At 39.9% G+C, this 17514-nt stretch overlaps 1 protein-coding gene across 3 annotated transcripts in view; it reads left to right on the top strand.

Moving 5' to 3' along the window:
• Positions 1 to 5228: 5228 nt before the first annotated feature.
• The window catches only part of DCX (doublecortin), a 95980-nt gene continuing 83694 nt past the window's right edge, over positions 5229 to 17514 (top strand). The window contains exons 1-3 of one of the 3 annotated variants that reach the window (XM_045538867.1): positions 5229 to 5259; positions 6967 to 7352; positions 14695 to 15035. In XM_045538867.1, the coding sequence (XP_045394823.1) occupies positions 6989 to 7352; positions 14695 to 15035 (705 nt within the window). In that variant the 5' untranslated portion in view covers positions 5229 to 5259; positions 6967 to 6988. Of the gene's footprint in view, positions 5260 to 6445; positions 6636 to 6966; positions 7353 to 14694; positions 15036 to 17514 lie in introns of those variants that run through there. The other 2 variants (XM_045538865.1, XM_045538864.1) reach the window with 2 other exon arrangements.

Below are 17514 nucleotides of genomic sequence, written 5' to 3'. Positions count from 1 at the left end.
TAGGTTTCTATTAATATAAAATCACAAAATCTTGTAAATATTTTAGTATGTACCCTTCTCCTCCTTGGGTAAGATCTTGACCACTTCCCACTGGACAATGCTAGGATCTGACTCTAGTTATAGATCTGGAGAACATTAGATTAGCAAAGGTGGGAAATGAGGAGAACTAGCACCCACTTGCAAGGCAAGATCATTGCCAGGTGTCCTATCAAAGCAGGACTAGTTTCATTATACATGGAAAATGGGCTGCTTCTGCTGGTAAGAGAAGCTCAGTAGTGTTTTTGTGTTCAGGATACTTAATTGTATTCAGATAAACACAAATATCCCCATTCCAATTGATAGATTCTTACCTTTACCCAGATAATGCCCTAACTTTCACAGAAGATTTTTGGAGAGACTGAAATTCAACTTATGTTGTAACTCATCCATTTTCAAAATCAGACTCTGGGTCTCATATTAGGCTATCAATTCCGTGGCTATCATTTCCAGCCTTTTGGCTAAGATCAGGGGTAAACTGTAACTACAAGAGATAAGATGATATTTGGGGCAATCATAAAAGCTCTCTATTTCTGATCCTGCCTAGAGTTGAGAATTTTGAATATTGACCTTGTCACATAATTTAAGTCTCCAGAACAGTCAGAAACAGCCAGCCTACTCCACAAACCTTATGGTTGTCATTATCATTCTACTATAAAACTCTGTTAAAGCAGCTACTTGGTCTGTGAAAACTTTGCCTTCAAACCCAACCAAAATTCTGTATGTCATATATATATTCATACACACATACACACACACACACATCAGGACACTAATCCTTTGTCAGTTAAATAAGTTTCAAATATATTTTCTCAGTCTATTACTTATCTTTTAATGTTTTGATGCCGTCCTTTGCCTTTAGAAGCTTTGAATTTTTATGTAATCAAATTTATCAATATTTTCATATATGATTTCTGCTTTTTGTGTCTTGTTTAAGAAAGTCTTTGTCACCACAAAAATTTAAAGACAATCTTTTGTACCTCATTCTACTAATTTAAAGGTCTATTCTTTACATTCAGGCCTTTAAAATATCTGGAGTTTATTTTTATGTATGGTGTGAGGTGAGCATCTAATTTATTTATTTTTTCATATGAAAGTTAATTGTCTCAATACTATCTATTGCATAATCCATGCTTTCCTTATTCTATACAATTCAAAAAATACTCAAACCTATTATGTGTTAGATATTGTTCTAGGCATTTGAAATACTGTATTAAAAACACAGACAAAAATATTCCTATTGGTATTGTGAATTATATTTCATTAAAGCTATTAGAGTCTAACAGACTATTCCTGCCCTCACGAAGCTTATACTCTACTTCAGGAAGATATATAATAAATATAATAAACAAGTATATTATATAATATGTTGGAAGATGATGTGTTATAAAAAAATAAAACAAAGTAAAGGAAATTTGGAGTGCCATTTTGAGAGGGCAGGTTATAACTTTAAATTGGGTGGTCTGGGTTGGTCTTGTTGAGAAGTTGACCTTTGGGTGGATATTTGAAAGAAGTGAGGGAGTTGGCACATGAATATTTGGGGAATAACAAAAGCTAATACTAAGATCATATATACTATGTGCCAGGGTCTGTTCTAAGCACTATACATAAATTTGCTCATTTAGTCCTCATAACAACTGAGATAGGTACTGTTATTATCATCACCCCCATATGACAGATGGGTGAATTGAAGCATGGGGAGGTTAAGTAACTCACCCAAGGTCCCCAGCCAGTAGTAGAGTCAGAACTTGAACCCAGGCAGTCCGGCTGCAGAATCCAAGCTCTTACCACTGCATTACAATATAGCAAAGTCCTGTTTATGCTGATATCTGTTTTGTTCTGTTCATCTTTGTCCTCCAAGCCAACACCCCACTATCTTCATTACTATAGCTTTATAGTAAATCTTGATAGGGTAAATGTTGGCTTCTAATTCCTCTTTTTTACAACGATCTTGGCTATTCTTGGAGCTTTACATTCTTCTACAAAAATTTTAGAATCAGTTTTTGGAGTTTCACAAAAATTCCTGTTGGAATTTTTATTGGAATTTCTTCATATATACAAATTACTTTGGGGAGGATTGATACCCTTACAGCACTGCATCTTGCCATCCATAAGCATTGTCTGGCTCTACATTTATTCCCAGCTTCTGTTATGTTCTTCAGTAGTTTTATGATTTTCTCAATAAAGATCCATATACATATTTGCTGGATTTATTCCTAGGTACCTTACAGTTTTGTGGCCCCCATAAACAGTCTATATACATTCCAACCTCACTTACTGTTGGCTTACTCTGCCCTACACCAGATCTTACTCTTTACTTCTAATCAGTAACATAAACTAACAGTTCTTTTGGTATGTTTTTGCATGTGTGTGTATGATGGATGATCTTCATTTCCTGATTCTGCTCATTAAGCTGAGTTTGAGTAACCCAGACTGGAGCATATCAAGAAAGATCTAAACCCTTTTCCTTCATGATTTTTGCAAGATGCATAGTCCTTTCCTACCTCCTCAATGAGTTTTCAAGTCCCTCAGGGGCAGTGATGGATGTTTCCTACTCTATATCTTCCCTGTGATACTGGGTACATGGTAATTACTAAAAAGGTCTTACTGCTACATTTCCTACACCAGGTTGGTTGCTATTCTTTTCCTTCAATCTCTTCACTCCATTGAGCCCTCAACCATGATTCTCTCTTGATCTCCAAAGTTGACTTTCATATTTAAAAATGCACTTTCCTCCTGGACTTGTACCTGAGCTTTTCTATTCTGCCAGTGGTCCTTTTCTACCAAGGAAGTAAGGAAAAGGGTTTGGTGAGTAGCTGAGAGTTCTTTGAAAAGAAATATCTTTATGAGATAATCTAGTTCAGTTTCTGCAAAAGTTTTTTCCACAGAACATTAGTCTATGAAATGCTCTGGGGGGAATAAAAAGTTCTGAGCTTTAAAAAATAAGTGGAAAAGGCTGGGCATGGTGGTTCACGCCTGTAATCCTAGCACTCTGGGAGGCCGAGGCGGGTGGATCGCTCGAGGTGAGGAGTTCGAGACCCGCCTGAGCAAGAGTGAGACCCTGTCTCTACTAAAAATGGAAAGACATGATCTGGCCAACTAAAATATATATAGAAAAAAATTAGCCGGGCACGGTGGCGCATGCCTGTAGTCCCAGCTACTCGGGAGGCTGAGGCAGTAGGATTGCTTGAGCCCAGGAGTTTGAGGTTGCTGTGAGCTAGGCTGACGCCACGGCACTCACTCTAGCCAGGGCAACAAAGTGACACTCTGTCTCAAAAAAAAAAAAAAAGTGGAAGCCCTCTATAATAAATTGTTTTCTTGGAGACTCATGCCATAGTTTAAGAATATTAAAGGCCCTGATAAGTTTTACAATAAAGAAAACTAACTTTATTTAGCCCATCACTCTTCAAACATTTTTGACCACAGAATTTTTTTCCTGCTTTCAAGGAATTGCTATTAACCACATACCTCACACTGGGAAATATTGATCTTGTCCATCCCTCTGCTCTCTGGTATATGTATATATTAATATAAAGCAAACAAAATCATTTGTCCTAGGCTGTCACCGAAGGACACAATAGTATTGCAAAGTCTACATCATGAGGAAATTTCCTCTAAAATATATTCCAAATCCTTCATGTTTAACTTTTATCATCCCATCCCTTCTTATATCCTCACCAGAAATAAAATGATTTTGAGTTCTGATGCCAAATCAATTGCTGCATATTTACTGAATGTTTATGATGTGTAAGAAAGAATTTTTAAGATATTAGCCTTGTCAGAATTCCGTATTCCCAGAATTCCTACAATTTCCATATTTCCCTGCTCTTATTCTTGATTTTTCTCTGCCTCTGACCTGATTTTTCAAGAGGTGGCCACAATACAAGGCAACAACACATGGAAGAGAAAAAGGCAAACACATGTACTCCCCTGAGGTATGTGTTTAGAAACCAGGAACGAGCAGCAAGGTATTGGGAGGACTTAACTGGCAGATTGCATACTTGAGGCTGTCCACCCAACTAAGATAGCTTAGGCTTTGCTGAGTCAACACCTGCTAGAGAAGAAAGACAATCATATTTTTTATCCCACTTTGAGGCAGCTCACAGTAAAACACATGCACAGAAAATGCTTAAATATAAAAGATCAACAGCTTTATATAAAAGGAGCGTTCATTGTGCTAGGAATCAGATCTAAAATAATTACTGAGCGTGCTATTAGCTCTGAGCTTCCTGGAAGCCAAGCAAAATGGAACCATGATAGTTTAAGACTGTTACATATCAATGCATGTAGCATCAGTTGTGAAGATGATTGGGTCTCCTCTGTCCCCAATTTAGTCTCTCACCTTTCTCTTCTTTTGTTTTGTACTTTGGTCTGATCTAATGAGTTCAATTTGAATGGCTCCTTGTTCTTTATAACGTACTTGATATAAAGAAGCCAGTTAGTGACAAATAGGCAGTTTGAGGCAAAAATCTGCTAAAATTTATCTTGTGGCCATCAGACTCACTTCACATAGAAATGTCTCTGGGTTGGGTCTGAACTCTCAAACTCTCAAAGGTAAACAGATTTCATTAACCAAGTTCTTACACTAAGCTAAAAGGTTTTGGGGGTCCTTTTTCAACTCTATCTTCCATGATATTCTGGAACTATTTTCCCTTGTCTTGTCCTTTTCCTACCCCTTAGTCTATTCCATTGATCTCATTTCAAAAACAAACAGTCATTGGATACATGAACTAAAATGCCTTAAAGAAACTACAGATTTGATTTTTTTTTCTCTCAAGAGGGTAAAATGAAGAGAGCTACAATTTCTAAGAAGCCTGGTTTGGCTGTCTGAGTCAGGCCCCCTGGCAGATTAGGCCAAGATTTTGGCCAAGTGAAATTGCCAATTTTCTAAAAGAAAGGACTAGCACATTGCTCATTAGAGCATTCTGAACTTGCCTGTGCAATCTTTTTGCTACCCTGCAATTTCCTGTTGGTTATAAAGGAAACCTTTCTAGCTATTAATGCAGGCTGTGAATTGAAAAAAAAAAAAGCATGTAATTAATCATAGGAGGTTGGGGGGATTCACTAAGTCTGAGTTACAGGGGAGAAGCTGGACAAGGCACTAGGACCTAGAAGGCATCCATCCACCCTGGCAGGAATTTCTTGCTTGGAGCTCAGACAACAAAGGCATAGAGAGATTGGTTTTCTTTCTCTCAGCATCTCCACCCAACCAGCAGAAAACCGGTGAGTGGGGCTTTCGAGTGATTTTCAAGCAGAATGTAACAGATGTCAAACGGGAAAAGCACAAGGCAAAGCGCGCGCTCTCTCTGTCTCTCTGCTCTCTCTCTCTCCTCTTCTTTTTTTCCTTATTCTGTTTGATTTTTTCCCCAAGCCTCTACCTGGGATTTTCCTTTGGAAAAGTGAGTTTGATGTTCCTTTGTTTTCACTGTGATGTTAATTTAGAATAATACCACCTCTGATCCTAAAAGCAAAGAAAAGCTTTAAGCCTGGGGAAATGCTTGCTACTTGTCTTGAGGAGGTGGGGTCTCTTAGCACTGCAGGTTGTCTGACAGAGACAATGCTGAGCTCAGCATAGGTCATGGTGACATTGGGAAAAAAGGAAGACTGAGCCTGGCAAGCCCACTGGGCACCAGTCCTTCTTTATCTCCTGTCCTCCTGGTCCCTTGAAAATATTTTGATGTGGCAGTGTGTAGCAGGTGAGCCCTTCTTGCTTTGTGAGCCCTTTTATCCCCATCTGTGAGATGCATGTTAATAGTTTGGCTCTTCGGATGTCACTACCTTTGCTACCGTTTAGGGCTTCGATTGAATTTGGATGTATGTTTTCATTGTTTTGGGTTTTTGTGGGGGCAGTTCAACAGAAGGGGGAAAAGCAAAGCCTGGAAAATGACCATCTTTTGCCTCAGCTAAAACACCTGGGCAATAGACAAGTTTAGGGTGAATTGTGAGAGCAAAATGCCCCTTCCGTCAGGGTAGAAACCCAGAACAATGAAAGGTGTGCTTGCTTCTAAAGGTCCCATATGCTGTTCAGAGACTCATTTGGGAATCTTTCCACAATTAAATCATTCCATTAAGAGGTGCTGCTGCATCGGTGGGGAGGGGAATGGAGCAGCTGGAAAAGAAAAGGATTTTGTGACCAAAGGGTACCAGGGGGAAGGCAGAGCTAATAACTTGTTAAATAACTGATTTTTCTAATCCTTTTTTTCTCAGCTTATTTCTTATGAATGTTGGATAGCTGCACCAGCTTGGTGGGGAAAGGGTTTGATGAATAGCACAAAGACACTGGCTATTCCCTGGAGGCTGTCCCTTTAAAGGAGAATCTTAGTTTATTCTGGGGGGAGGGGATGCACACAGTAGAGTAGGAAAGAGGGCTTGGAATAAAATTAAAACACTCCCCTTCATAGTCATTGTACTGAGATGCAAAGACTGCTTCCTAAGCTAGAGATGCTAACCTTGGCTAGCTCCTTCTGTTCTCTTCAAGGGGAATTTTGTCAGGCTATGGATTCATTTACAACTGTTAGTCATGTGGGCATGTGTGAGGAAACAGATGCCAGTTATAATGTATTTAGCCCGAAGTTACAATTTGATAGGAGCCACTGTCAGTAAGTCCCAGGATTTTCAGCTATTTCAAAATCCCTCCCTCTCCTCTGTTTGGAACAGTGCCAAGAGTGCCTCCCTCTCTATCTCTTATTCCCAACCCCCACAACCACCAGCACCCCCGCCCAGCCCCTCCTTCTTCTCTATTAAGATCAATATTCCTGCAGGTCAGGGGCAAACAGCAGATGGGTCACGGGCTTTTTTTCAACCAGCTCTTTTCACAGGCAGCAGATTGCAGATCTGGATCTGGCTAATATTTGAATTCCTTTCTTTTTTTTCCTTCTTGCCCCTTTTTCTTTGCCTCTCTTCACCCCCATCCCTTTTTTCAACACTCAGGTCTCTGAGGTTTGACCAAAATATGGAACTTGATTTTGGACACTTTGACGAAAGAGATAAGGCATCCAGGAACATGCGAGGATCCCGGATGAACGGGCTGCCTAGCCCCACTCACAGCGCCCACTGTAGCTTCTACCGAACCAGAACCTTGCAGGCGCTGAGCAACGAGAAGAAAGCCAAGAAGGTACGTTTCTACCGCAATGGGGACCGCTACTTCAAGGGGATTGTGTACGCTGTGTCCTCTGACCGTTTTCGCAGCTTTGACGCTTTGCTGGCTGACCTGACTCGATCTCTGTCTGACAACATCAACCTGCCTCAGGGAGTGCGTTACATTTACACCATTGATGGATCCAGGAAGATTGGAAGCATGGATGAACTGGAGGAAGGTAATTCAAGTAGTGGGTGGTGGCCCTTGGTGGGAGGTGGCATCAGTGGTTATGGTTACATTCTTGGGTTGCATTGAAAGAAATTAGGTAGTGTATTTGTCAAAGCACCAGGTTGATTGATGCTCAGATTTTTTATTTTATAGGCATCAACAGAGCCATTAGCCATCACCCTTCATGGCCTTCAGTTTCTGCTGGGGTTCAAGTGTGGATGGTGATGATAATGCATTGTGTTTATCTGCCAGGGTATACAAAGGGAAATCTTAATTGTGGCATTTACTCTAGATCTTGTTCATAATTAACTCTGAGTAGCTCTATTGAGGCAGAGCATAAAATCAATAGGGGTGTAACGAGGACGAACATTTGGTTGGGTTAACAGAGAAAATATTATGCCCAAATTTCCCTTGAACTGCTGAGAAATTATTTGTGAATTGCAACTCATTGGAGACATGCACCCTAAGAACAGGACTTCGTGGACATAACCACAGAGGATTATTCTTTTAGGTAAGTGGTCACTGCTCAGCTGTTGCTTCTAAAAAGCCCACTTCAGGGTGTGTCTCTAAGGCTGAGGTCATTGGGAGAAATACCAAAGAAAGCTGTAGGTATGTCTGGTATTTTAATAAAGACCATTCCTATTAGAATAGGAACTGACTCACTATACCTAAATCCCTTTAAATCCTCTCTAGATTTTGGTATTGCAACTAAATTTTCTGAATAGATGCTGAAAATCCTGACAACCTGTGTACCTGCCCCTAAATAGGGAAAATCCCAGCTGTTACCAAAATTTGCTTATCCATAAAGACTTCTTTGTGATCATTTAGAAAATAGATCTTGAGTCATGTTCTTAACATTCTACATTATCAAATCAATTATACTGAGGGTGCTTTCCTATCCCTACTTTTAAATTGGTTGGTGTAACATATGTAACTAATTTAACCTAATACAGTGCTTTAAAGAGCAGCCTTAAGGAATGGTGATAATGAAAATGTTCCTCCTCAACCCCCTCCCCCATTATCCATTCCTCCCACCTCACTCCCTCCATTTCCTGAGCAAAGGTGAGTTTATATCTCTAGGGAAATCAAATTATGAAAGGGACAACAAGGAAGGAGAAACAGCACGTTAAATGACTTGATATGGGAGTAACCTGCCTATGCTTCACTGCTTCTAAGTTTTTTGTGTTCCTAGACAAAGGAGCATGAGGGCTTCCCGTGTACAAGACCTCAGTTCTCTTAAGTAGCTGCTGTTTCCCAAGTAGTCATGCAGAGTGATTGGGGCCAGTTACTTATGAGAGATAGTGTCCATATGGTTGCTGTATCTGAGTCTCAGGGTTCAAGTCTGAGATTTTTCTACATAGCTGACTTTGAAAAGCAATGCCCAGGAGACTTAGATTATTTGATCATGTATTGAATGGACAGGCAGAGGTTAATCCTAGGCCTTTCCCGGCCATCAAAGGATTTGCCATCCCAGTGCATATCTTAAAATAAAGGAGAGTCAGGGCAAACTTGAAGGACTTGAAGGTAGGTCGAGGGAGCTGTCCAACAGAGTAATTGTTAGTTAGGGTGTGTGTCTTTTGTCACTGTAAAATCCATATCTCAGTCGAATTTGAGGGATTTCTCTATAATAACTTTCACAAACAAAGCACTCTGAATCATCCAATATGTCCTCATTTCCACTTGCTATGGTATTCTAAAGACCATAATAGACGCTAGGACAGAATTCTGAACCAAATGTCATTGTATTCAGAGCAAGGCTTAGAATATTCTTGTATGTGATTTAAGAGAAGTGTTATGCACAGATTTTTCCCCCAATCCATTTTTACATATTGATTTTTCTTTCTAGGGGTGTGTTGTGTGTGTGTGTGTGTATTGGGAGAGAACTGGTGATAAACAATCTCAGTTCAATATAGGTAGGTAATAAATGTAATTTAAAAAGACTGCAGCTTTCTTTTCCCTTGATTCCTTTTGAGTCCTGCTAGATTGGACTCCTCTCATCTATCACTCCTGGATGCAGTGGTACTTCCTGGTGAATTCTCAGACTGCACAGAGTGTGAATAGGGCTCAGTTGCCTTTGTTCATATGTCATCTACAACTACAAGTCACAGTGGACCCCAATGCCCTTTCAGGCCTGAGTACTGCCCATTCAGTCAAGGAAATTCAAGGGTATCTCTGGAATAGTGTTGAGAAATGTGATCAATTTTTCCCACTGCCACAGAACCAGACGGGAAAGGGCACTGGGATGAAGAGAATAAAGAAAATGGGTCATTTCCCCTCCTTTTTGTCCTTTAAAACTACTCATCTAGGAATGGAGAACAGAAGCTCACTTTGTTCACCTTTGAAAGAGGTTGAATGAAAGATCAAAAATTCATACACTATGTCATCTTTTGTGCTTCTATCATTTAGAATAACGTCAATGTTTATCTGTGTTGTACCATGTATCAGCACTCCATTCCTTTTTATTGAGGAATAATATTTCATTGTATGTATAGACCACATTTTGTGTATCACTTGTGAATAATATTTTTAACTGTAAAATGAGACTAGGAACACCTGCCTTCTCTATGCATTAGGGTGGTTGTGAAGATAACATAAGATAATGGATATGGAAACACATTGACAAGGTAAAATTATAGCTACTGGTACTATTATTATTAATGATATGAAAATAATAATAATGAAAATAACAATGATGATGATGATGATTCTAGTGAGGGGTTGTAATGGCCAGTGTCTTTCAAAATCTTTCAGAGCTTTAGAAAAACATTCATTCCTGGGCCACGCCCAAGATCTATTGAATCAGAATCACCAGGGCTAGGGCCTCAGAACTTGTGTTTTTACAAATCTTCTCAGGTGATTCTTAAGGGCACCTAGACTTGGGAAGTATTAGATTAGGTGATCCTGATGGTCCCCTTCAGCTAACTATAGTAGTAGGAATTTCTAGGGATGCAGAAATCTTTGTTTTGGTTTTTTCTTTGTAGATCTTAAAGGAATAATGGGGCATAGAACATACTATGTTTCCAAATGGCCACATTATTACATATTTACCCTAAAAAGAAATTAAATCAAAAGCAATGGGTTAACAATTACTCTGGCTTTGTGGCACCTCTTTGTCTAGTGTCTCTAGTCTGCTGTCTGCTGCTAGATACTGAAAGTGTTAAGGGGAGCATTTTGGACCAAAGTCAGGTTGTTGATGTCAGCTTTCCCACAACTCCTTGGGTACACCAGGGGTCTTAGCGAAACCATGTAGGATGTGTCCCTCATTAGCTATATCCTAGGAGGTCAATGAATGAAACCCATTAGTTGTTTTTACTTTTGTCATGTCTTTCCTTTGCTTTTCATTGTTGAATCTTTCTCTTTCACCTATATCTTGTCCAATCCTTTTCCCATTTCCTTGTATGTGAGTATCCATATCAATCTTGGGAGTATCATTTATGACTAGCCAGCTTTTCTGAACCCAATTTGAGACATGTTTGAGAGTTACTATGCTAACCATGGGACAGAATATTTACAATCGAAACAGTCTTGGAAAATCTGAGCTGTATGGTGACACTGGCTATGATCCAGTTCCTTTGCCATAGTTCATTTGTTCCAATGAGATGAAACCACTTTCTCACTAATTTATCCTCTAACTACTAAAGCAAGCATATTGCCAAAGACAAGAGTTTTAAAATACCTTGGAGGGAAGCATTGTTAATAGATACAATAATACCATAAAGTATCATTTAATATTTTCCTTCTTAAGTCAGGAAGCCCCAGAGAAGAGGAAAAAGCCCAGGCAGAAGTGCTTTTGCACTGAGAAGATATAAATATACTTAATGCTTTTGAAAATGGAGCCCTCTTGAAACAGAAGGGAGGTAGACATGAGATCATCTTGAGCCCACAGCTTGTTCCATGCCTTCCCTTTCAGCTGTGTTTCGCTTACATGACTTCATTTCCTTACCCCTTCACCCTAAAGCAGGTTTTCAACTCCAGCAAATTGTCACCTTCCTTGGCTCTGAAACCAGCTTTCCTTCTAGGCCCTCAGCGGGTGGGAAATGGCCCCTGGAAGCTGTGGCAGGATGGGAACCCAGCTGTGTAAAGGTGCAACACAACTCACACAGCTCCAAGCGCCAGGCAGCCGGATGTGCAGGAAGCACAGAGATCTGGTAGCAGACATTGCAAATGTTTGTAAAATCAGAACAAGGAAGTCTCAGTCTAGCAAAGTGGCACATTTGATGTCTTTCCAGTAGTAGAAGTGGAGAGTCCTTGGTCGTGGCGCATCTATTTCTTTAACATGTAATTACCATAACAGCTTTGTTTCCTAAAGCCTATTTGAGGTGGAAAAGAGAAAAGAATTCCTTCTGATAGACTTTTAGGACTAAAAGGGACTCAGATGTCACTTAGTACAATACCTTCAATTTATCGATGGAAAAGCTGAAATTCGGAGAATTAAGTGATTTTCCTGAGGTCACACAGCTCCTAAGTGCCTGATTGAGATTTGAACTCAGGTCCGTCTGACTTCTGAGTTACTACTCTTTTTTTTTATTTCAGCATATTTGTGGGGGTACAAAAGTTTAGGTTATCTATATTGCCCTTGCCCCCCACCTCCACTCTTAACCACCATAAATACCCTGCCCGCAGTGAGCATCAACAGTGGCTTTGCTGGGTGTCAGCCATAAAACTCCTACATTTGGCATTTGCCACAACTGGAAGCTCCCTCCCAAGCAGTGGGAACTCTTATCTTTGAAGCACGGGCGGGCCCCCAGCAGTGCTCGTGTTATATAATGATCACAGCTCAGCTCCTCGATGGCTGCCCTTGATTCTTTCTCTTTTCTTTCCTTCAGCTTCTACTCCTCCTCTTTTCATTTCCTTTCTTTCAGCTCTTTCTTCTTCTTTTTCCTCTTTCCTCTTTCTTTCTTGTTCTCCCCTCTATTCCTTCAGATTAGGGGCTTAATAATAACAATAAGAATCCATCAAGTACTTACTATGTTCCAGGCTCTGGGCTCAGCACTTTTTGTCCATCATCTGATTTGTACCCCACAACAACCCTGTGAGGTAGGTATTGGTTCTTATCACCCCAACTTTGTAGAAAAGAATATGAAGCCAAGGGCACACTACTAAGAAGTGTTGAGGACCCCATTCTGACTGACATCACATCAGCTGCTCTTTTTCCATTACTCTGTATTCAGGTACCATCTGAAGGTGCTCAACATAGATTTGGCTGAGGGCTGAGCCCTCTGCAAAGTTCTTGGGTGCCATATGATACTATAGCTGTCACCATCATGTTCATTTTCATCTGGGGGTGGTTAATCACACTTTATAGTTCAGAGGCTTAAGAGGTTTAAGAGATGGGAGCAAAAAAAGTCCAGAGTCCTAATAGGGCTACACAGCTGACTCTCTAGAGGAGATTGAATGAGTGAAATCATAAATATATAGCCTCACACGTTTCCACACCACCAGTTGTCTGACAGAGTTTTAAAGTGCATGACAAGATATGGAAAACATCTGACTCCAAGGCAGTGACCTCTTTGAAGGTGCCCATGAATCTGGTGAAGTGCTAAGGCAAAAGGCCCATTTCCTAGTGTGGGGAATATTGGCTGTAAATATATGGAAGAGCTGAAAGGGCCCTTTTATCCTGTTAAGATGCAAATTAAAAACCCCAGGCTCTAATCACTTGGGTTGGGTTGGATTAGCCAGCAAGAAAGCCAGAGAAATCAGAGTTTCTCTTGGCTGGGGTCTTTGACCATCCCATCAAGGGTGTCCACGTGTGTACAAAGTGGAGGAAAGTGCCTGTGCTTGCTTACAAACCATCCTTTGGTCCCCCTGTCAAGACAGAACACTAGCAGCTTCTGAGACTGAGTGCAGCTTTGGAAGCCACTTTGCGTATGTCGGATGCCACTTACCTTCCCTCTCCACATACACACACATAAATGTCCTCAAAGGCGCCTTAGAGATTCTGGTTGATCTTTCTCTTAGCACTGAGAAATTTTATTAATTAACGTGACTTAAAGGATTTGGTGCTACAGCAAAGCAATCAATATTTGCAAAGGGAGTGAATTATCAGCCTGATGTTTCTGAATGTCTCTGTGCGGTTCTCCTGGCAAGACCAAAGGCGAGCCATCAGATTATAATTATGTTTAATGCTTTCTTTGCACTGGCTAGGGTTTATTTATTTATTTAGGGTTATTACTGATGACTTAAGTCTGATTAAATCACACTGTTTCTGAAGCTCAACCTCCGGATGAACTTCTATATACCTTGAGGCTAATGTGTTTTACTCCACATATTCAACCTTTTCCAATATTTTCTCCCCTAGGCTGAGCCTATCTATCTTCCTTTTTTTCTCCGTCTTCTAGTCCCTGGTGTCCAATCTCCTTCTCCTGCTTCTGACCCCTGCATTTCTTCTGCTGTATTAGTCATTTCCCCTAGCCCAAGGTAAATGTGAAAATTATACTAGATCCCTTCAATCCATAAATCAGGATGCATAATGTACTCTCACATCTCCACCTCATTACTTGTGGCAGCCAAGGGTGAGCACTGGTGAAGATGACCCTGAAAACAGATCTGGTGTGCAGCATTTGGGAGGATGGAAAGATAAGAGATGGGCGGTAGAAACAGGAGAGAGTGTTTTTCAAGTGAGAGCTAGACTTGCAAACACAAGGAATGTTCTGTGTGCATTTGTATGTACACATTGTTGTTTAGACAATTTCCCTACCTGGTGTGGGGGTGAGCAGTAGAGGACACACTTATACACACATATACACATTCAACATATTTTACATTTCAGTATTCCACCGCTTGGCCATACACTCTGTACAAAGCACGATCTGGCTTCTTGTCTAGTATGTACTGTATGCCCAGTATGCAAGGTTACTTGGTTCACCTTAACTTGGAATAAAAAATGTTTCAACTTTGCAAATTCTCCTTGGTTCATAATATAACAGAGGGATGGAGTTGTGAGTCCAAAAACAGCACAGGAACTTCAAGAAATAGAGAGGTTAAAAATGCTCCAGTAATACCCCCTAGGAGTTAAACATCTTAGAAACTAACATAAACATTTAAATTCTAATAAAAGCATATCAAAGTTGAGAATCCCACTTGTTATATTAAACCTAGAAGTGTTCATTGTCCTTAAAACCCTTAACTTTATAGGGTTTGTCAACTAGGTAGGCCATTACATTGAAGGATGTTTTGCTGATTACTTATTCTTGAATTTGAGCCAAGTTGTTAGATAGCCCAATTAGGAATTACACCTAGGGTTGGTTATTATCACCATTTCTCCAAAAGTTCTACTCCAATGTCAGTTTTGTTAGAATAGTCCATATATCTGCTATTAAACTAATCACCCAACTACTTATTTCTTCCATTAGGGGAAAGCTATGTCTGTTCCTCAGACAACTTCTTTAAAAAGGTGGAGTACACCAAGAATGTCAATCCCAACTGGTCTGTCAACGTAAAGACATCTGCCAATATGAAAGCACCCCAGTCTCTGGCTAGCAGCAACAGTGCCCAGGCCAGGGAGAATAAGGACTTTGTGCGCCCCAAGCTGGTGACCATCATCCGCAGTGGGGTGAAGCCTCGAAAGGCAGTGCGTGTGCTTCTGAACAAGAAGACAGCCCATTCGTTTGAGCAAGTCCTCACTGATATCACTGAAGCCATCAAACTAGAGACCGGAGTTGTCAAAAAACTCTACACTCTGGATGGAAAACAGGTAGGTACTTTTTCAAAGTACTCTTCTTATTTTTTCTAGATGCTTGGATGACCATGTTATACCTAAGACATCATTTCTAGTTGAGGGACTCTTTCTCCACATCTCATCATCCCTACCTGATATTACATGGTTCATTTGGAGGAAAGGTCTTTCCAGCAAGCAAAGCAATGGATCAGGAATCTGAGGCTCTGAAATTCAATCTGCTTCTGATTTACCAAGTAGAATGGTCACTTAGCTTCAGCTTCCTTATCTGCTAAGAAAAGATGTGTTAGAACCTATGTCCTACAAATTCTTATGAATATGAATTTATCTATTACAGGATGTAACCTTGATTTTTCAATACATGTGGCTAAAAATGAGATTTCCCCATTCATTTCTTCTTAGATACCCTCACATTGGTATTCAGCATCCATTCTGATGAAAGGAAGTTGAAGTGACCTTTATATGCTATGAAAGAAGTCAGCTATGGGGGAAGCACAGAAGCCTCTGGCTCCTTGTCTTTGCCTCACACTAAACCATATTTGTTCTCTCTCCCTTTCCCATGTGATATAGCTGTCTTAATTTGGTTCCACTGATGGTTTGTGTGAGAAAGGGACTATTTCAAGATCCTAAAATTAGCCTAAGAAAGATGCTGCCATCTGTTCCCCTCCAAATCAGGTTCTTCATGTCATTGGTTATGCTACTAAAGTGCCACCTATATTAATATCTGGGAAAGAATGCAGCCAGGCGTCTCCATAAGACAGATGCACCATTCTCTCGAGCATAGGGAGCTGTAAATATACAACAAAAATGTTCCAAGGGAATTGGAACAGTGGCTGGTTCTGTTGGCTCTAAAGAGAATCCTGGTCCCCCATCAGAAAAGACAAGTGTGGGTTATTATCAGTTCGTACATTTTACCTCTTAAAATACCTTTGGTGTTTGAACAATTATATAGATTCTAAAAAAGCAAATTTGTTATACATCAAAATGACTGATTTGTGTTCAAATGCAGAACATGACTCCTCCCATAATTTCCAATATATAATGTGTGCTCCAAGACTTTAAGTTTCAGGAAAAACTCACTCATATACAATACACTTAGAAATTGTGATAAATTTGTGGCTTCTGTTTCCCATAATTTTGTGATGTGAGAGATACCTGGAGGCATTAGTTATACCTGATTTGTGTTTGTTGTACCAAAGCAATGGGTTTACCAGAGATATTAGGAAAAGTTCCAACTCCCAAGCATTTCTTTAAGAGTGTCCGTCTTCTGAGCACCAAGTATGTAATAAACAGGATCTGCCTAGGTATAGGATAATTGCCAAAGCATCTTCTTAGAGAAATATGACCTAGGAATTTTAGAATCATTTGATCTCAGTGTTCAGAATAACTTCTACACTCATTTCATAAGATAACCTATTCTACTGTTCAACAGCTATGATATTTAGAAAGATTTTCCTTACATTAGGCATGAATCTGCTTCCCTATACCTTCAGCCTCTTGAAGTAATACAGGAAAATTACAAATCAAGGACATAAGACTGGGATTCAGAATATTTGGTTTCTAGTTTTGATATTGTCATTTACTATACGATTTTGTACTAATCTTAACAATCCTGAACCTCACACTCCTCCTCTGTACAAGGGGACTGATCACACCTGCCTTGGCCATGCTCATAGGATTCTTGTGAGGATCAAATGAAATAATGGATATGAAAATACTCTGTAAATTAAAACATACATCTATATGCATATAGTTTATCATTAAATGAGATTTATGGCAATTTACATATATATTAATAAATGTTATTTCTCTTTCTCCTACTTTGCCTCCATCATTCTTATTACAAATATCAAACATTTTGTGGAGATATAACACACCTTGGCATTCTGTTATTGTTCCGAGTAATATATAAAGGGACACCTGCATCTCCTAGGTAAGCAAGCTGTAGTCCAGTGATGAGTGGATCTTTATTGTGCAGCAGGCTATGCAGAGTGACAAACTCTCTCCACCTCCTTCAAGCATCAGTTCCCATTTCTTTGGGGAACACATTACAAAATACCAGCATGTGATATGGCATGTATGTGCAGAAATGAAGTGATGCTCAATGGAGCAGAACAATGCCCTTTCAAGCATGTGTACCTCTGTATATACAGCTCCTTCTCTTTACAATGTCTCCTTCTGCACACCCTGATCCCTGGAGGTCATCTTTTAAGACCTGGTTCAAATGTCACTTTATCATTGAAGATTTCTGTCTCCACTAGGCAGAGTAAAAACAGACTTAACCCTTTTTTGTTATTAATGCTCAGCTCCTGGTTCATTGTGGATGCTCTATAAATGTTTGTTGATTGAATGAACTGACATAAAGAGATTCTCACATGGCCCAGGTAGATATTTTGAGAAGCCCTCTTGTCTCAATGCCCCAGACGCTATTTTTATGCCTATCAGAAGAGATAGGGGGCTTCCAAGGGAGTGCATATTCCACTCAGGTGGCTTCTAT

Source organism: Lemur catta, chromosome X (assembly GCF_020740605.2).
Source record: "Lemur catta isolate mLemCat1 chromosome X, mLemCat1.pri, whole genome shotgun sequence".
NCBI classification, from domain to species: domain Eukaryota; kingdom Metazoa; phylum Chordata; class Mammalia; order Primates; family Lemuridae; genus Lemur; species Lemur catta.
Note: the sequence above shows the minus strand (reverse complement) of the source record. Positions and strands in the feature narration are given on the sequence as shown.